Source organism: Rhea pennata, chromosome 16, assembly GCF_028389875.1.
Source record: "Rhea pennata isolate bPtePen1 chromosome 16, bPtePen1.pri, whole genome shotgun sequence".
NCBI classification, from domain to species: Eukaryota; Metazoa; Chordata; class Aves; order Rheiformes; family Rheidae; genus Rhea; species Rhea pennata.
In genome coordinates, this window is record NC_084678.1 from 16,924,248 (window position 1) to 16,943,433 (window position 19,186).

Consider the following 19,186-nt stretch of genomic DNA (forward strand, 5'->3'; position numbering starts at 1 on the left):
GGAGGCTTCGAGCCAAAGCTACTCTAGTCTGACAATGCTGAATTATTAAAAACAATACTACATTTTATTAAAACCTGCTTGCTATTCAAAAACCTACTACAGGGCTGGTTAATGGCGTCTGGCTTTTTAAAGCTTCTTCATAAATAACATTTTTCAAGCCAAATCTTTCATTTTCTTTTTTCTTTTTTTTTCCCAGACAATTAATCTGCCACTGTAAAGTGGTTTCTCTAAGCTTAGTAGAGATGTGATAGTGTGTGGAAAAGCAAAGAGTTTCTATGTAATTATTATTATGTAATTATCTCAGTGATGCACACCAGTAAGCTCTGCTGCCCCTCTAATTAAGCTTGTAGAGAAAACAAGTTCTTCATTAACACTAGGGGTTGTAGTTGTGAGACTCCAATACTGTGAGATATTAAAAAAAAAAAAAAAAAAAAAAAAGTGACAGTTTCAGTGACTACGAATTATTCATTCAGATAATTTGAATAACTCTTATTTGTATATTTGCATTATCAAATTTTGACTGTAAAATTACCTTACTGGAGGCAATGTGCTGAGATTAATGAATGTTTTCCTGACTGTAAACTCACAAAAAGCCACAAGACTTTTAATGCCCCCGTCCCAGTGCTGCAAGCACGTGCATATCCTTGCATACTTTCTTTCAAAGGCAATTTGATAGCAGTAATGTGGCTTACTTCAAGTATAGCAAATTTGCAGGTTCTTTTTCCTGTTCTAGAAAGTGGCTTTAAACTAGTAAGAATCAGCGTATTTTTACATACTGTAGCACAGGTAGCAAACTGCTTTATATCCTTCAGGAATGAAATTGAGGTGATCTGCAAACTAATTTTAGGTCTCAGTTTCTGCCGCTGAAATCATTCTAGGTCACTGACTTGATGTATTGACTCTGGAGTTCAAGTTTTCTCTTTTTATACGCAGGGGAAGATGAAGTCAGATATTTGTGGAAGTATATAGGGGAGGATATATATGGATTTATCCTTCATGTCTGTCTGAATCTTCCTCTTAGACTTCTTGTATGTTAGGAATTAAACTTGTTTAGAAAATGCCAACTAGATTACAGGTTTGTAATGCCTTAAAAAAAAAAAAAAAAAAAAAAAAGAGTGCCTCACTAGCAATGACAGTTTCTTTTTATTCCAAAGAGACCAAGACAGATCTTGTAATACAAGCACTAAAAAGTTCACTGTCTTGAACTGCTAACGATCAAAAGTCATTGCAAAGGAACCTAATAGTGGGGGTGACTTCACGAAGCCAGGAGCCTTGTATAAGGCAGGAGAAATAAGGCCCCAGAAGAGTTACAGTTTTATTATTTATTTTAAGTTTCTTTTGAAATTAAGCTATGAAAAGGGCTATTTTCTTATGTCCAAATGACATCTTGACCTCCATTTACCAAAGAGGTAAACATAGTAGTGCAAACTATGTGAAGTGCTTATGGCAAGATCAGCTTCTGGATTCTTACGCTTCGCTTGTCTTATTGTCTTATTTCCATTACGTACAACATCTTGGGGCTTAATTGTCAATTCTCAGGTAAATCTGCAAAGATGAATGCTGGCGTGCATCAAATGAAACTACGTGTTATAAAAATAATGTGTAGAAAAAGGAACATGCCAAAAGTCATGTTTTCTCAGTTCCTTGACTGAGAACCAAAGACTAAAGGGACTGTTGTAGTTTTGTATTTAGCTCAGATTAAAAAAAAAACCCAGTTTTTATGAAAGTCTTTGTATAAAATTTAAGTTGAATAGAAATGATTTTGGGGTTTTTGTTGAATATTGAAGTAGATACAAGTTTTTCTTTCTGAAATCCTTGCAGCTGTAATACATCTAAGCATGGACTAGAACATAAATTGAGATTTTGAGACAGGTTATGTCTGAAGGGAGATGCTACCCCTGTAATATCATAAGGATTTTCAGCCAGAAGAATTAATTGAGCTGCTTGGCTCTAATTTGAAGTGACTTGTCTCCATACATGCTAAAACTTCCTTACCCAGGCTATTGCAACATCCCAAGTACCCGGTAGCTGCTTATAGCTGGCAGCCTTAACTCAGAAGGGAAAAGAGCAGTTTCATTTGCTTACTGAGTTCCTATTTCCTTGCAGAAAATGTTATTTAAAAATCCAGGGTAGACTGGTTCAAACCCCACCCCGCCCCAGCTTCTGCATGCTTCTGCATGCTTCCGCGAGCATCCATCCGCTGGGACGAGTGCCCAGCCGCGTGGTCTCGGGCCGCCCGCGGTGTCCCTTGCCCCTTTCCTTCGGGTGTCCGGGAGGCAGGTCCAAGCACTCGGCTTAGTCCTGCTGCAGATACGAGGGCTGCAAGATCTGTTGCTGGTTCTGCAGCAGCGGACGCCTTGTCACGCCAGCTAGTGGCCTCGACCTTTTCATTTCTGAATCATTTCATTTTTTTTTTCTTTTCCAGAAATTGGGTGTGTTGGCCCCCCCCCCTTGAAATATTATTCAGTCAGTTGTAGTAGAGCCTTTCTAATGGCATTTTCAAATACTGAGGGCCGAGCACTATTTCTGTGTTTAATATTTAATATTTTGGCAATAGGGGAAATAAGATTAGATTCTGCTCAGCTGTATCCAGTAATATTGTTTGCTGAGAATATGCTGACTAGATTGTCAGCACTGGAAAAGAGGGAGGTGATCAGTTCAAGCTTTTTAAGATAGTTAAAATGTACATTATTTTTTGTACCTGTTTTATCATTTCTTTTTTATATGTCTCTTTTAGCCCTTATTCTGCACCTTTTAGCACTTTCTATAATTCTATTCAGCTTTTGATTCTTCAAAATCCTATTTCTAACAGTGTATTGAGCCTGTTAAATAGCCCTGTCCAACGGAGTTTCAAAAAGCTTATGTACAGTTAAAAAAAAAAAAAGAAAGAAAGAAAAAGAAAGAAAAAGAAAAAGGTATTGCGTGATACAGTTAAAGAACACGACGTGAGGACCAGTTCGGAGCGTGGGAAAGCTGTAGTGAGAGCGTGTCAGAGCGACGCGCAGCGTTTGAGCGCGGTTGGGTTGGCCGAACGGCCTCGGGGAGCCTTCTGCAGCGTCAGCGCGGCCGGGAGCCGCGTGGTCGCTTTGTCCTTTCTCCAGGCATCTGTAGCTCAGCGGGGTATTCGGGGGGGGGGGGGGGGGGAAGAAAATGCCGGTTAGGTCGAATCCGGCTGTAGGAATAGATGAGCCTGCGCGCGGGAGAGGAGACTGGCCGCCCCGGTGGTGCCGTCGGCACGCGCGCGGTCTGCCGGCCGGCGCTCGGCCGGGCTTGGGGCTTTCCCGCCGCGACCAGCCGCTGAGAGCGAGGCAGGGCAGCCGTCAACCTGCAAACTCCGACCGGGCAGCTGCTTTAAAATAAAAGGAAGTACATTTTCACACGGGGCGTGTTTAGGTAGTAAAACCTTTCACAGAGACCGTTGTGAAGGATGGAAAGTGTAAATGAGCTCAGGAGAGGACCAGGGGCTCTGGCAGCTGGTGGTCTGCGTGCAGCAGCTTGCTCAAGACGGCCCGGAGTTGCTGCGTGCTGAAACCTAAGAATACAGAGGAAGGTGGGTCACTCGCTGCCTGTGCGCTGTTTCCAGGGTGTCTCCCGTTGATCCCAGCCAGGGGCCGGACGCTGGCCCGGGTGAACGTTGGGCGGTCCCAGGACGACGTTTCCAAACTCGGAGGCTCACCCTGCCCTGTGGCCTCAGAGCATCCGCAGGTGCCCGCTGCTCGGCCCGCTCTGCCTCGACGCAGCTGCGGGAGCGCGCTCTCCTCTGCTGGGCTTGTAGATGCATCTCCTTCAACGACCTGATAGCCACGCATCTGAGCGTAATGGGATCTGGCTTTAGTAAGCGGTTAACGTCACCGCCCCTGAGCACAAAGAACGCGGTGGCGGAAGGTGCCTGACCCCGGCTCCGTGCGGTGGGGTGCCGCGTTCCCACCGGACCGGCAGCCCGTGCTCTCCAGGAGACGGGCACGTGAAAGTGTTCATCGAGCAGGTTCCTTGGCTTCCGCGTGTGGCAAAAATAGCTGGGGGCAGAATTCACCTTTGGGTGCTTCTCTCCTTCTCGAAGTAGGTCATTCTGGTCACTGCCTGCTGAGGTTTGAATCTCAAAGGGATTTCTGGTATCCTGCAGATACAGCTGGTTTTGTACGGGGAGCTAGCTCTATGTGCCTGTTACTCTCAGACACAAAATACAGCATGATTTATAGAACAGAAACATTTGTGACAAACGATTTTTCAGCTTCCAGAGCAGTCAGAAATAAGGTTAGAAGTGCATTCAACAGCGTGTTTTTAAAGATACAGGATGTATTCATTGTGTTGCTATTCTTCGGTCCTTGGCAGTGAAGAGATCAGGAGAGAAATGGCTAAATTAATGTGGGACATAAACCTGTTTGATAGTGGATTGTTCTGGTCTTGTCTACCCAGAGGACTTTTTAGATTTTCCTCATGTTATTGTAGTGCAATAGAAATGTGTTTGGCCGTACTGCATCCGCAAAGAGTTGCTTCAAAGCAGGGTTTTCTTGGGGAAGACCTACCTTGCTCCACCACCAAAAACCTTGCGTGAAGTCGTGCGGCTTGTCATCCTTACAATTTTTAAATGCAGGTGCATTTAGTAGCTTCATGAATTGCCTCCTTTGACAGGCCTGCAGAAAATCTCGTGTTGCACTGTCGTTCCTATGACTTTCAAACAGGTTTCCTGGCAGCTTTAAACTCTCCTGTGATTAAAGTTATCTTAAGTTAGTTTGTGACTGTGAAAAGTAACAGAATTATTTCAACAGAATAATTTCACATTATTGTGCCCTGGACTAGAAAAAAGGGGGATAAAGTTTAAGTGATTGGAATTTCATCCCAAAATTGCTAGTTTGGTGATCAGAAGGTATTTCCAGAAGGATTTTGCATTGTATTACACAGTTGCAGGATTGAATTAATCATGGTGGGTTTAAGTAGCACTGTGAAAGCCCATGATGGTCTCGGGTTGCACTCACAGGCTACAGCGCTTTTCCTTTGCAGAAAGATAGGGGAGTGTGTCCTTCCTTGCAGCTCTCGGTTTATCTTTGTTGGCATTAATTTTTTTTATTGTTCTCCTTTCCTAGGTCCACAGCAAAGATAAAAAGTACGTATGCAAAGTTTGCAATCGAGTGTTCATGTCTGCAGCCAGCGTGGGAATCAAGCACGGCTCCCGCCGCCACGGAGTTTGTGCCGATTGCTCTGGCCGCGGCGTGGCCGGTCACTTGGATCATAACGGCGGCGAAGGGTCTCCGGATGAATTATATCCTGGCGAAGGCCAGTACATGGAAGACCCAGATGACATCAAAGTGGAAGGAGACGAAGAGATGGGAGACGAGGATGACATAAAGTGGAAAGACGACGTCGGAATATCACAAGATGATGTGATTTTAGATGATGACAAAGATGTCGACTCTCCGCAGGAGCAGGAGAACTCTGGGGAGAACGACAAGGATTTTACCTGGATTTCTTAGGGATTCTTTTTGTTTTGATGTTTGTAGGGGGAGGGAGGGCGGGGGAGGAAGGAGTATGTTGGAAAAACTAAGTAGCCTTGTTGTTGTCCATGTGTGCAAAATAATTTTTGTGTTTTATAAACAAGTCCTTATCTGTACCACTCAGATACTGTATTAGTAAGCGTCGCTTTTGGTGACATGGTTTCCTTCACCTTCCCCTTCGTGAACGAAAACGACTGCGTTTGCCTCGCTGGCAGCGCGAGCCGGCTTGCACGCAAGCGCGTTCCTGCAGGCGCGAGCGCTGAGAGGGGAGAGCACAGCCGGCGCACACCGCGTGGAGCATGCGGTCCCCGTACCCTTCCCACCCCGCGTCGAACACCAGGAGCTTTGGTCTGCAACAGGTTTTGGTGGTGGTTGGTGGTTCTGGTTTTGGTTTGGTTGTGAACACCTTTTCTGTGTTCTAAAATCCCAGCAGCAGTGGAATTACAAACTAGTGTTGTGGAAACACGTATGTTGAGGGCTTCCCCCTAATAACACAGGCCTTTTGCAAAGAGTTATTTAAAGAATTTTTATTATTTTTTTTATTGTTTTTATGGAGCCAAATAGATCAAAAAACAAGTCGGGTTACAGCCTTATGAATTCCTTTCGTAAAAGCAGATGTTTAGCTTCCAAAAGCGTCATCAAAAAGTTACAAGATTACTTGGCCCTACTGGCATCTTACCCTTGTCCCGTCTTCCGGCCTTGGTTATTCGTGTTTGATGAAATGACTGTCGATATTTCCGTAAAAATTGTTTCTTATAGAGGACACCGGTAATCCAGTTGTTGTTTTCCACCAATACGTTCACTTTTCTCCTTTCAGTGTCAGCTACCTTTTTCAAAAATATATGCAAACTCGTGAAAACGAAGCATTTAGCAAACTGCAGGGTAAACTGTGAAACACAAGAAACCAAGGTGAAGAAATCCTAACTTCATGGAAATCTTACTGCTTCGCTGCAGTAGGTTTCAATGGGGCCAGGATTTTACCTGGGTATGTTACTCTTCCTTGCCAAGCTGAAATTTTCCTTCGTCACTGGTAGGCGTAACACCTCTCTAATTTATCAAGAAAACCTTCGGTCTTGGTTGCACTGGTTCCATGTAAATTTGCAAATAAAGCCTTTTCAGCAGCTGCAGGTTTCTCTCCTAGCGGAGTCTGGGGCTCTCTTCCAGGTAGTTGGAGTCGCTTTGCTTGTACTGGCCACTGCTGCCTTCTTCCAACTACACATAACAGCAGCAAAATCCATTGCAAGTGTCCCGTTCCTGGGGAAAGCTCATCTTCCCTTTCACCTCTTTGCTTCTGGTGCTTTTTTTAAAAAAAAAAAAAAAAAAAAAAGAAAAGAAAAAAGAAAAAGGAAAGAAAAAAGGGCAGAAGACCTCACTCTTTCCTCGCTATGGAGCAGTTTTGTACCACCAATTCTATCTTGAAACCTGCCACAGGCCACCAGAAAGCCAAATGACTATAAGGTGCTATTTATTTTCCAGTGGTGGGAAAGGCAATTTCTGGGCAGGGAAGGGGAAAAGAGAGCGAAAAAGTTCTTGCAGGTGATTTTTCTTTCTTTCTTTCTTTTTTTTTTTCTTTTATGAAAAGCACAGTTCCACTCAGCAAGGAAAATAAGAGCAGGATTTATTGTGCTAAACCCCAGTAAAGCAGAATAACCTTTAAGGGTTTGAGCTGCGCAGGGCCCGCGTGTCTGGCTCGGCGGAGCGCGGGGAGCTGCCAGCCCGGCGTCTTTCTGCCCGGGAATTCCCGGCTCCCCGCTGTGCGCGGCTCCTCGCGGGATGCGCCGTGCCCCTGGGCATGCTGCTCCCCGGCCCGGGCGGCGATCGCGACTCCCGAGCTTCTGCTCGGTCAGTTTTGGTGCGTGTCAGTGATGTGGAAACGCGTTTCCAAGCCGCTTGGTATCCTGAACCCTCCTGTTAGCTTAGAGCGAGGCCACGCGGTCGCCGGCTCGGCTGCCGCCGATCGTAGGGGCGAAGAAGTTAAATGGAACTTTCTGCTTTTAGCCGGTAAGAACGGATAACCCTATCCTTTAAATATTTGAAGAATAACGTGGTAGGGTCATATAGAAACATTTTTATTATAAAGCTACTTCTGCATTTTAGCCCCTTGTAAAGCCCTATTACTGTATTTAAAGGTGTAGACAAAACCTGTATTTTACAATTGGATTTTTGTATACTTTTTTTTTTCTAAGTCCAAAAAAAGATCAGCAGTTGCATCTGCTGTTGCTGGTCCTAGCACGAGGTCGCCGTTTCCTTATCTTGACTTCTGCCTCCCCGAAATGCAGGCGCTGTATTTATTGTCATTTATCCTGTAAATATGGAGGAGCGGGGGGTGCTGGGGGCCCTGGACTCGCAGCCTGCTCCTGTTACACGTAGACAAATACATACAGTACTTAAAAGATATCTGTAGCTTTGCTTTTTATACATAAAATTTATTAAAAAAAAAAAAACATAAAGACCCAAACTGTTCAGACCCCCCGGAGTTTCTGTGACATTCCTTCTTGTTTATCTATTCCACTTCCAGTAACTGAATTCACTCTCTTGTATTTTGGGGAAAAACAGGTGGCGTTGATCCGCAGTTAACTTTTCCTCCCTTCTCCCTGCCCGCACGCTTAGGTGATGGGCTTTTCGTAAGCGGATTTATGGGGTGCTTAGCTTTACTTTGTGTTGTTTTGTTTGGAAATGTTTTATATTTTTCTTTTCTTTCCTTTTTTTTTTTGGTGGACAGTAAGCCGCGTGGCTTTCAGAAACGTTTTCCGGCAGTGCCGCTTCGAAGCTCTTTGTGCTGAGGGTGCAAAAAAGAAAAAAAAAAAGGAGAGAAAAAAAGGAAAATCCACACAAAAAGCTAACTTGTTATAATGTTATCATTATAATATAGCACATGCGTCTATATTACTAACATACACTCTATATACCAAATAAAATCATTCTAATACGTGATGTATATTTTAAGTGCTTTGTTTGGCTGGAGATGTGCAGATTTGGAGATTCGGCTCTTTCGGGAACCAGCCTGTAAACGTTCGTGCTTGGGCGGGGGGGCTCGGTGAGGCTTTGGTTTTTGAGAGGGAGTTTGTTCGGTTTTTTGTTTTTAAATGAAACTTTCTCGAGGCTAACCAGGGGGAGTGAATGCCCTTTCTACACCTTCATCCGTTACTTGGTGCACTTCTCTGACCCTTTCAAGCTGCACTGTGCGAACCTGCAGGGAAGGAAACCCGCGGGGGCTGGCGAGCGGGGCGCGAGGGCGGGCAGCGCCGCCGCGCGCCCGCGCCCCTGCCGAGTGTACTGCCTATGCAAGTTCTTCTTTTGCTCTTCTAGATTAAAAAAAAATGAGAGTTTTGCCTATTCTACCCAACGCTCGCTGGAGCAGCCTTTAGCGCCTGGTCTTTGTATTTCCCTTCGGGACTTTATATATTTCACCAAGATTCCCTTTTTTAATTTTTTCTAAATATATATATATATATATATATATATAGTGTGTGTGTGTGTGTGTGTGTGTATATATATATATATCTATAAATATATATATATACAGAGGTAGTTTCAAAAAATACTCCATAATAGATGAAAAGTTGGTATGTTTAGTCTCAATAGAAGTCTTGCAACTAATTTGTTTTTTTTTTTTAATTATTCATATATACTTACAAATGCTGTTCACGGGATCTCTTTATTATCCTCGTCATTTTTTCAATAGAAAAATGTGCCAGAAATACCCAGAGCACGTGAAGCCATGCGGCGCAGCGCGGGCAGGTGAGCGCCGGTGTGAAGAGGTTTCTTTAACAAATTAGGTTCTCACGTCTCCTCCTGTCAACTCAATATTTTCAGATACTGCTTTTAAAAAATCACGAATTTCACATATTTTTGTGTATTATTTCCCTTATGGATCCAAGCTTAAGGTCACCATTAAACCTCCCGGAGTTACAGACTGATTTTGTGGGGAGGTGAAAAGGGGGATGTGTGTAATGAAGGTTTGCAAAGTGACTATCTTCGTTTGTGTTGTTATTAAAGAATAGTGTTTGGACTGTAAAAGGAATATATTTCATATGAAAAAGCAAATCTCCCTTAGCATTAGGTCCCATTTTGTTTTGTATCTTGAATTATGCCTTTAAATATCCTGCATTTCCAAAGTGAAAGCTGCATTTGGTTGGCTTCTTGTATGTATGTTTTGGGAATTTATGACTTTGGAGTATGTGTCAAACTCTTGTCTCTGACAAAGTTGTATATTCTGACTTTCCATCTGGGGTGGAGCGTTCGGCCCGACTGCTGCCATCCCTCCACAGCAATCTGCTACGGCTCCACCTTAACGCTTCCGATTTTGCACATCGCCCTTTAGGAAAGAAACTCCATGAAAATGCAAGAACTGGAATTTTTTGCAATATTATTAAAGATAATCTTATTTTAGCTCATTCTGTGACATGTGCAACTCCTAAGAAAGCCATACTTAATGGTTCTTTTTATTTTTAGATTCTATATTGTGTTTTGAATTTCTGCCCTTTTTTTTGAGTTCTGCATAGTAAGAGTGCTGTGTGTATGCTTTCATATATATTTATTTTTCAACGTGCTTTAAACCTGTCTACAGAAATAAAACTAAACAAAAAAAGACAGTGTTTGAAGATTGTTGATTTTTCTTTTTTGGCTGGGAATATTCTATATTATACTGACTTTATATTAATGATTATAAACCTGTGTTTGTATTGAAAATGTGTTTAATATTTTGGGGGAGGTGAGGAGGTTTTGGTAACCAGACGTCAGCGGGAGAACATGGCTGTGTTGTACTGATTTTCTGTAAATGTAGTTCAGGTTAAATATGCCCTTATTCTCTAGCGGCTCTCGCAGTTCCTCGGCTGCCCGGGCACGCCGCCGGCGCCTCTCGGTCATGATTACTTTGTGATGGGATTTTAGCTTAGACCTGCTGCAAAAAAAATCAATCAGTTTCAATAAATTGGGAAATTGCTGCTAAAATTTTGTCTTTTGTGGGGTCTGTGGGGTTCGGGTGGGGTGCTTTTGGTTTTGGTTTTTTGGCGCGGTGGCGGGAGGCCTGGCGCGGCCTCGGGCTCCGGCGCCCGGGGCGGGCGGGGGCGGCCGGGGGGGCCGAGCCGGCGGCTCCGTGCGGGGCGCAGCGGCGCCTCCCAGCTGCAGCCCGCGGCTCCGCTCCGCGCCGGGCCGGGCCGGGCCGGGGGCGGCGCGGCCCCGGGCGCCCCTGCCCCGGGCGCCCACCGAGCAGCGGCTCGGGCTGCTCGGTCGTCTCGCTTTTTCTTTCTCCTCTCCTCTTTTTTCTTTTTCCCTCCCCCTTTCCTTTTGCCCTTCTCTTCCCCCCCTTTTTTTTCTTTTTCCTTCTTTTTTCTTTTTCCCCTTCTCTTTTTTTCCTTCTCCCCTTCTCTTCTCCTTTTTTCTTTTTCCTTCTTTTTTTTCCCCTTCTTTTTTTTTCCTTTTCCCCTTCTTTTTTCTTTTTTTCTTTTTTTTCCTTTTCTTGTTTCCTTTTCTCCTTTTTCTTTTTCCTTTTCTTTTTTTCCTGTTTTCCTTCCCTTTTTTTCCTTTCCCTTTTCTTTTTTTTCCATTTTTCCCTTTTTTCCTTTCCCTCTTTTTTTTCCATTTTTTCCCTTTTTTCCTTTTCCCCTTCTTTCTCCTTTTTTTTTTCCTTTCCTTTTCCCTCCTCTTTTTCCTTCCCCACATTTTCTCCATTTTTTGTCTTTTTATTTTCCTCCCCTCCTTCTTTCTTCTTTTCTTTCCCTTTTCTTGTACTTCTCTTTAGGTGTTTTTTTTTTCCTTTTATTTCCTTTTTCACTTTAATTTGATATTAAATAGCCACCTTTTGCTCAGCAGTTGGGGAAGGCCAGTGGGGAGGGAGGCCCTGGTGCATCTCAGCCCTTTTTTTCTCCAGGTGCTCCCCCAGTTTTGGGTGACCAGTGCTGCCCTTGCCCTTTTTGTCCCCCCTGCCCCGCTCCAGCCCCTGTCCCCATCCCCATCCCTGGGGCTGGTCCCATCATGGGGGGGGGGGGAGTATTCAAAAATTACAACTTTTCGTATATTTTATTTAAAAAATAAAAACACACAAAGGAGAAAAAAAACAAAAAAAAAGAAGAAGAAGAAACCTCTTTGTGCAGTTTGGCTTAGTGCAAATGGGCGCGTTCCTGCAGGCACTTCCCGGAGCACTGCCCCCGGCAGGAGCGTTTTCTCCTTGGTTACAAAAAATTAGAGAGAACGACGATACAAAGAGTAAAAACCCCCTCTGGGGTTGGTTTTTTGGGGAGGGGGGGAGGCGCCCACCTCCGCCCTCGGCGCCCAGGACGCCTGGGCCCCCGGCGGAGCCAGAGGGCGAGTGCCGGGCGCAGCCCATTCCGGCCGGGGCAGCCGGCGGGGATGCATCCTCCGGCCCCCCCCGGCGCGGCGGGGACCCTCGTGGCGCCCTGGCGAGAGGGGCCGTAGTGCCGGAAAGGGGGGGGGGGGGGGTGGAAAGTTAGCTTATTTTTACAGGGGGTGGGAGGAGGGAGGGAGGGAAGTGTGTGTGGGGGGAGAGTCTGTTTTGGGGGTGGGGGGGGGCTGTGTGCATAAAGCTTCCCGGAGGCGCAGGGCAGCCGGCTCCAGCACCCCCCCCCCCCCCCCCGGCACCCCCCGGGCTCATCCCGGCGTGCGGCGCCCGGGCACCGTTTCCTGAGTCCAGGGTGGGGGGCAGCCAGTTGTGGGGGGGGGGCAGCCGGGGTTGGGGCGGGGGGGGGGGGGCGCAAAGGCACCTGAAGTGCAAAATGTGCAAGAAGGAGGCCGGGGGCGGCGGCGGGCGCCGGCGGGGCCTCAGTCGACGAAGCGCTGGCAGGCCTTCTTCCACCGGCAAGCCGTGCACCACATGTCCCGGTTCTCCATGCCGTACACCTTGCGGCACTTCTTGGCGTCCCCGCGGGGCTTCCTGCGGACGCGAGGGCGGGAGGGTCGGGACGGGGGGGGAGGGGGTCCGGCCCGGCAGCGCCCCGGGAGCATCCCCGCGGGACGGGGCGGGACGGGGCGGACGGGACGGGACGGCGGTCGCGGCTCACCTGGCGGCAGCGGGCGGCTTGGGCAGCGCCGGGACGGGCGCCGCGTGCGTCTTCGCCGCCGGCGCCTGGGGCACCGGCGGCCGCTTCTCGCCGACGGCGCCGGGCCGGAGCGGAGCGGGGCAGCCCTGCGGGAGAGCGGACGCAGCCCCCCGGCGTGAGCCCCCCGCGGCCGGCACCGGTGCCCGGGTGGCCGCGGGGTTGGGGCGGGGGGGGGAGCGTCGCGGCGGCTCACCTGGTACGCGTGGTCCGTGTGGACGTGGCACAGGCTGGTGGGCGCCGACTGGCTCAGCTGGGGCGGCTCGGGGCTGGCCAGCGCCGGCGCGGGGCCCGGCGGCGCCTCCAGCACCGGGAAGGCCGGGGGCACCGAGGAGGTGGGGGACACGGGCGTCAGGCTGGAGAGCCCGTCCGTCAGCGAGTCCACGTTGATGTCCAGCTCCGTGTAGTAGAAGTCCTCCTCGCCGTCGCTCTGCTCCAGGTCAGCTTTCCGCCTGCGGGGCACAGCGGGGGCTGGCCTGGAGGACCCGGGCACGGGGACGTCCCCCCCCCCCACAGCCCACGGCGCGGCCCCTGGGGCGGGCTGCCTGCCCCCTTCCAGCCCCACCACGAGCTTCTCCCGGAGACAGGAGAGAGGAGCTAAAGGATCAGCCCTGGAGCCAGGCGTGCGGGAAACGAAGCAGCCCCGGCGCCGGAGCGCGGGGAGCCCCCGCCCTGCGCTTACCCAAGGTGCACGGTCCGGATGTGCTTCTGCATCCCTGAGGAGCTGCTGAGGACTTTGCCACAGCTCTTCCACAAGCACTTGAACATCACCTTGGTGGAGTTCTGCATGGCAGAGGAGTCAGGTCAGCAGCCCCAGACACCCTGGTCCCCACCGCCATCCCTGTTCCTGCCCCAACTTCATCCCTATCCCCATCTCATTCCATGATCCTGTCCCCATCACCACTCTAATCTCTGACCCCATCCCATCCCACCCTGTCCCAGTTCCCATCCTCATCCCAATCTCCCAACCCAGTGCCATCCCATCTCCAGCCCAGTTTCCAGCCCCAGCCCAGTCCCAATCCCCATCCTCGTCCCATCTCCATCCCAGTTCCTATCCCCATCTCAACCCTGTCTCCATCCTCATTCCCAACCCAACCCCATCCCAGTTCCCATCCCTATCCCACTCCCCAGCTCCATCCTTGTCCCCATCTCAGTTCCCATCTCCATCATCATCATCCCAGTTTCCATCCCCATCTCAACCCTGTCCCCATCCTCGTCCCCAACCCAACCCCACCCTGGTTCCCATTGCAACCCCAGGTCCCATCCCGAACCTCATCCTAGTTCCTACCCAATCCCCATCCCATCCTGACCTCACGCCCATCCCGTCCCTGCCAGCCAGGCCCCAGCTCACCTTCCTCTTCCTGGGGATGGGGTCCCCGAAGACGAAGTGGGTGCCGTCGGGCTCCTCGGGGCCCTCGCCCGGCGGCGGGGCGGGCGGGCGGCGGGGGCCGCCGGCGGCGGGCAGCGGGGGCGACGGGGTGGAGGGGCTGGAGCGGTCGCTGGCCGGGTCCCAGCTCCAGTCGCCGCTCGTGTTGCTGCTGCTGCTGCAGCTGGAGGACATGGCGGGCGCCTCCTTCCAGGCCTCGCCGCCGGGCTCTGCCGCGGGCGACAGCGGCGGGTGAGCGCCGGGGCCGCGCCGCCGCGCCGGGGCCCGCCGCCGCGGGGCCTTACCTGCGCCGGGGGGGCCGGCCGGGGGGCCCAGCACCAGCGGGCTGCTGGAGAGGCTGGTGAGCACCGCCGCCGCCATCACCTCGTCCAGGCCCGCCTGGCCCGAGAGCTTCCTGCGGGGGGGGGGGGCAAAGGGGAGGGGGTCAGGGGGGGCCGCTGCCCCCAGCCACGGCGGCCCCCCAGCCCCCCGCCCACCCCCGGGCAGCCGGGACCCCCCAGCTGCCCATGGCCACCGCCCCGGGGGCTGCAGCGAGAGGGGGCTGGGGGAGGCTGGGGGGGGCTTCTCCTCCTCCTCCTCGCTGCCCCTGGGCCATGCTGCTGGGTGAGGAGGAAGGCTTCTCCTCCTCCTCCTCGCTGCCCCCTGGGCTACGCCACTGTGGGAGGAAGGTTTCTCCTCCCCACTGCCCACTGGGCTATGTTGCCAGGGAGGAGGAAGGTTTTCCCTTCCTCTTCCTCCTCACTGCCCAACAGCCTATGCTGCCAGAGGAGGAGGAAGGCTTCTCCTCCTCCTCCTCGCTGCCCCTTGGCCATGCTGCCACAGGAGGAAGAAGGCCTCTCCTCCTCCTCGCTGCCCTCTGGGCTATGCTGCAGGGAGGAGGAAGGCTTCTCTTCCTCCTCACTGCCCACCAGGTTGTGTTGGGCAGGGAGGGGAGGAAGGCTTCTCCTCCTCCTCCTCGCTGCCCTGGTGGCAAGGCTGGGGCAGGGGGGGCGCAGTGGCAGCCCGGCCCAGCTGCTTCCCGCCCCCTGCCCCCCCCCCCCCACTTCTTGCCGTTATTTAAGTGGGTAATTAGAAAGATTAAACGTTTGTCGTTGAAGCGGGGTCTCCCCGGGCACCGAGGAAGAGCCGGGCGAGGAAGAGCGCGGCCGGCGCCGGCCCCTTCCTCCCGCTCCTGCCCCACCGCCGGCACCGCCGCCCCCAGCCACGGATGACGTCGCCCGTGCGGGGGGCTCGTCCGGACACCCCGGCGCCGCTCCGCACGGGAGCGGAGGAGGAAGAGGAGGAGACGGCTCCGGGTTACCGCGGCCGGAGCCGCGTTCAGCCGGCCCCGGGAGCCGGCACCGGCACGTGCCGCCCGCCGCCGGGCGCCCGCGCAACGCGGCTCTGCTCCGCTTGCGCTAAACCACTTCCTCAAGTGCAAAAAAAAAAAGAAAAAAGAAAAGAAAAACAAAGAAAAGAAAGAAAAAAACCCAGACAGCGAGCGCGGTCAGGAGCGGCAGAAGCCATTTTGCAAGCGCGTCCCAAACCCCCGGCCCGCAAGCGCCGTCTCCGCTTTCTGCAGGAAGGAAACGCGGCCGGCACGTGCCGAACGCCGCGGCGGAGCCCTCCCCGGCGCCGGGCGGCACCGCGGTCCGGCCGGGAGCCCGCCCGCAGCCCGCGCTCCCCACGCTCCCCGGGATTCGCCGGCCCCTTCCCACGGACCCGGAGCTCCGCGCCCGCGGGGCAACGCCGGGCGCCGAGCTCGAGGGCGGCCGGAGCCGCGGAGGCGCCGGGGATTTCTCGGGATCTCGCCTTCCTCGGGGTGGCTCTCGAGGCCGGAGCCGCCCGTGCGATCGGAAAGGTACCAGAAGGGCCAAAAAAGGGGGATTTGTCTGGGAGGAGGCTCTCCCGCGCTGCGGTGCCGTTACCTTCCGTCCCCGTGCAGCCACCGCGCTTTTATTGAAACGAGAATAAATACAGAAATTAAAAAAAAAAAAAAAAAAAAAACCAACACCCCAAGCAAACGAGACTCGGTGCCAAACGAGCGCTCCAATTTCGTCAGCTTAATTAAGGGCGGAACGACGCGACGATCGAGCCGGGGTCACCGCCGTGCCCGAGCGGGCCTGGCACCGCGTTCGGATCGGATCGGCTCGGCTCGGCCCGGCAGGTCCCCCCGAAGGGCGCCCACCGCGGCGGCGGCGGCCCCGGGGGACGTCACCCGCCGCCGGGCCGGGACCGCGGCGGCCGCCGTTAAGGACGCGCGGAGCCGGCGGCGGCTTCCCGCCCGGAGGCAGTCCCAGACGTCCTCCTTAAGCCTCATCGCCGCGGCCGGCTCGCGGCCTCGGGCTTCCTTCCCGGAAAAAAAAAAAAAGCCCCTTGCTGGAAAAAAAAAGCCCCTTGCTGTTACGGGGAGGGCGCAGCCGGGCCTGGGAAAAGCGAGCAGCCTGCCAGCGGGTTTTTCCCGCGGCGGCGCTCGGCCCCGCTGCCGCGCCGGTCTCCGACCGAGTCCGGCTCCGGGAAGGTCGGGCCGGCCGCCGCCGCGGAGCCCGGGGCCGCCCCCTCCTGCCGCTGCCACCGCTTCCTGGGGCGGTCTCGGCGCCGAAGCCCGCCGGCTCCGGAGATGCTCGCGGCGGCGGCCGGCTCCGGTTACACCCGCGCAGCGCCCGCGCGCCGAGACAGCCCTGCGGCGAGCGCCCCGGCGGTAGGGAAAACCCTCCGGCTTTTCCCTCCGGCGAGGGAGGGAAGCAGATCGGCCGTTCGCCACCCGCCAGAGCGGCCGAGAGGGAGCCGGGAGCCGGCGCCAGCCCTGGAGCACCCGCCCCGGGGCGGTCGCGCCCAGCGGCCAGGGCAGCTCCGGCACGGCCGCTTGCACGGGGCTCCCGGTCGCCGCCGGAGAGCCGGGCGCTCCAGACAAGCGTCCAAAGTTCTCCTCTTTCACCCAGAAAAGGAGAGGGAAAAAAAAAAAAAAAAAAAAAAAAAAAAAAAAGAGTGGATTTATCCAAGCGGGGCAAGGCAGGAGAGGAGGAGGGATCCCGGGCGCCGCAGCTAAGCGTGCACTGGCGCGAGCCCCGCGCCGCCGGCACGCGGGGATCCCCCGCGGCGGCCGCCTCCGGCCGGGGCTATTTTTATCCCGGGGCTCCCGAGCGCGGAGCGCGGCGGAGCCGGGCGGCACGGCTGCCAGCGGAGCAGAGCCGGGCGGCCCCCGCGCGAGACCACGGGCCGCGCCGGGCTCGTGTTTCCCGGCGGAGAGCAGCTGCCGTCGGCACGCAGCGCAGCGGGAGCCGCGCCAGGGCCGGCTCCGTCCGATGCGGCCTGCGGGAGCCTCCTGCTCGGCTCCCAGCCGCTCCGAGCCGGCGGGAACAAACCGCAGCGGGGCCCGCGGCGAGCCCCGGGGCGGACGTCCCACCCCGCGCCCGCGGCTTCGCCCCCCGCGCCGTGCGCCCGCCGCCCTCCTACCTCTGCCGGGGCACGGGGATGTAAGCCGAGTGCAGCGCCAGGCACTGCTCCAAGCCGGCGTCCAGCACCCGCAGCATCGCCTCCCGCTCAGCGGCGGCCAGGCGCCCCAGCGCCGCGGCCGGCAGCTCCTCCACCGTCCGGGCGTCGAGCAGCAGCGGGTCCGCCAGGCGCCGCAGCCACCCGTCGGCGGCCTCGGCCTCGGCCGGCAGCCGCTGGCCGTCGCAGGGGAGAGGGCTCTGCGGGAGACAGGGAGCAGAGCGGAGCCGGTCGGATCACGGCCCGAGAGCCCCGGCTCGGCCCCGAAGCCGCGGAGCCCTCCCGTCCGCCCGCGCCCGGGGACGGCTTCTCCCCCGTCGAGGCGGCGGGCGCGGACCCGGCCACCGCCGCGCCGAAGCCCCGGACCGAGCGGATGTCACCGGAGCGCTCGTTCGGCCCGCAGCGCTAACGAGCGCTCGCAGGGCCCCTTCCAAGGAGGATGCTCCCGGCCCGCGGCAGCTCCGCGGCCGGCTCCTCGGGGCGGCCGGAGCTCGGCGCTGGGCTGGCCGCCGGCGCATCCCGCGCGAGCCGGGCCGCGGCAGGGCCAGGGGAGGCGGGCGGGCAGCAGGGCGCTGCCGCGGGAGCACTCTTCCTCCTCCTCCTCCTCCTCCTCGCCCTGGGCACGCCACCAGGAATCAGAACTTAGCAGCTGAGCGTGCACGGAGCTGCTGCTTGCGGTTTTTAGGTGCCCTGCGTGCCAGGAGGGGGTAGCGCTGAAGCCCCAGAATCGGGGGATTTGGGCCCAAAAGAGGCTCGGGGGAGTTTTGCTGGGCTCCAGCACAGCCCCGCTGTCGGCACGCGGGGCGCAGACCCGGCCGGGGGGAGACGAGCAGCGAGCGCGGAGCAGGGGGCAGGGCCGGCACTGCGGCGGGGCTGCTGTCAGGGCCCGGTGGATCTGTCCCGATCCCAGGCAGATCCCCCAGGGCTGCACCCAGGATCCAGACAGGGTCTCCTGTGAGCTCTGCAGAGCGAGGAGCAGCCTGGCACCTTCCTGCAGGGCTGCTCCGAGGCAGCCACATCTGCCGGCCATGCATCAGCACCGAGCGGATCCCTCCCGAGCAGATCCCAGAGAGATCACGTGGGGTGGTGGCTGGATCCAGCGGGAATGTCCCTAGCGCTTTGCAGACGGGAGCAGACTCAGAACCCTCCTGAAGGGCTGCCCCAGGGTGGCAGCACCCAGTGGCTCCCTCCGTCGGCAGATCCCCCAGGGATGCACTTGGGATCCAGCAGGATCTCCCTTGAGTTTTGCAGAGCAGGGAGCAGACTTGGTGCCTTCCTGCTGGGCTAACTGAAGACAGCAGCACTCACTGGCCAAGTGCCAGCAGCAAGTGGATCCCTCTAGAGACAGATTCCAGGTGATCCCCTAGGGCTGGGCTGGGATCCAGCAGGGATCCCCTAGGAGATCTGCAGAGCAGGGAGCAGACCTTCCTGCAGGGCTGCTCTGACCCAGCAGTGTTCACTGGCCAAGCGTCACCACCAAGTGGATCCCTCTCCAAGCAGATCCCAGGCAGATCACCCAGGGCTTGGATCCAGCAGGGATCTCTCTTGAGCTCTGCAAAGCAAGGAGCAGACATCGCATGTTCCTTTAGACTGCTCCAAGAGAGCAGTGTCCATTGGCCGACTGTCAGCACCAAGTGGATCCCTCTCCCAGTAGGTTCCTGGGAGATCACCCAGGGCTAGGATCCAGTAGGGATTCTTCTAGAGCTTTGCAGAGTGGAGAGCAGACTGGGCTGCTCCAAGAGATCAGTGTCTGCTGGCCAAGCACGAGCACCAAGTGGATC

General features: G+C 54.5%; 2 protein-coding genes across 9 annotated transcripts in view; one reads left to right on the forward strand and one right to left on the reverse strand.

Moving 5' to 3' along the window:
* ZBTB46 (zinc finger and BTB domain containing 46) overlaps positions 1–5,506 on the forward strand; it is a 56,593-nt gene extending 51,087 nt beyond the window's left edge. For all 7 annotated transcript variants that reach the window (XM_062589597.1, XM_062589602.1, XM_062589600.1 and 4 more), the window contains one exon: positions 5,085–5,506. In XM_062589597.1, the coding sequence (XP_062445581.1) occupies positions 5,085–5,471 (387 nt within the window). In that variant the 3' untranslated portion in view covers positions 5,472–5,506. The remainder of the gene's footprint in view (positions 1–5,084) is intronic.
* A 5,988-nt stretch (positions 5,507–11,494) lies between these two features.
* Positions 11,495–17,537, reverse strand: SLC2A4RG (SLC2A4 regulator). 2 transcript variants are annotated; one of them, XM_062589490.1, is made up of 8 exons: positions 17,370–17,537; positions 14,219–14,328; positions 13,899–14,143; positions 13,230–13,330; positions 12,744–12,999; positions 12,512–12,636; positions 12,215–12,384; positions 11,495–11,660 (listed from the first exon to the last, which is right to left on the reverse strand). In XM_062589490.1, exons 1-7 carry the CDS (start codon positions 17,444–17,446, stop codon positions 12,273–12,275), a joined length of 1,026 nt encoding a protein of 341 aa, XP_062445474.1. In that variant the 5' UTR covers positions 17,447–17,537; the 3' UTR covers positions 11,495–11,660; positions 12,215–12,272. The 2 variants fall into 2 exon arrangements, with proteins under 2 accessions (XP_062445474.1, XP_062445475.1); XM_062589491.1 differs by lacking the exon at positions 17,370–17,537 and adding an exon at positions 15,842–16,091 and having other exon boundaries at positions 11,495–12,384.
* Between the last annotated feature and the right edge of the window lie 1,649 nt (positions 17,538–19,186).

Excerpts from the sequence above, each read along its gene's own strand:
- SLC2A4RG (XM_062589490.1), bottom strand. The coding sequence starts at position 17,446 with ATGCTGCGGGTGCTGGACGCCGGCTTGGAGCAGTGCCTGGCGCTGCAC. Across the intron at positions 14,144-14,218 it reads GGCCGGCCCCCCCGGCGCAG|AGCCCGGCGGCGAGGCCTGG; the intron begins GTAAGGCCCCGC and ends CGCCCGCGGCAG. Across the intron at positions 13,331-13,898 it reads CCATCCCCAGGAAGAGGAAG|AACTCCACCAAGGTGATGTT; the intron begins GTGAGCTGGGGC and ends TCTGCCATGCAG.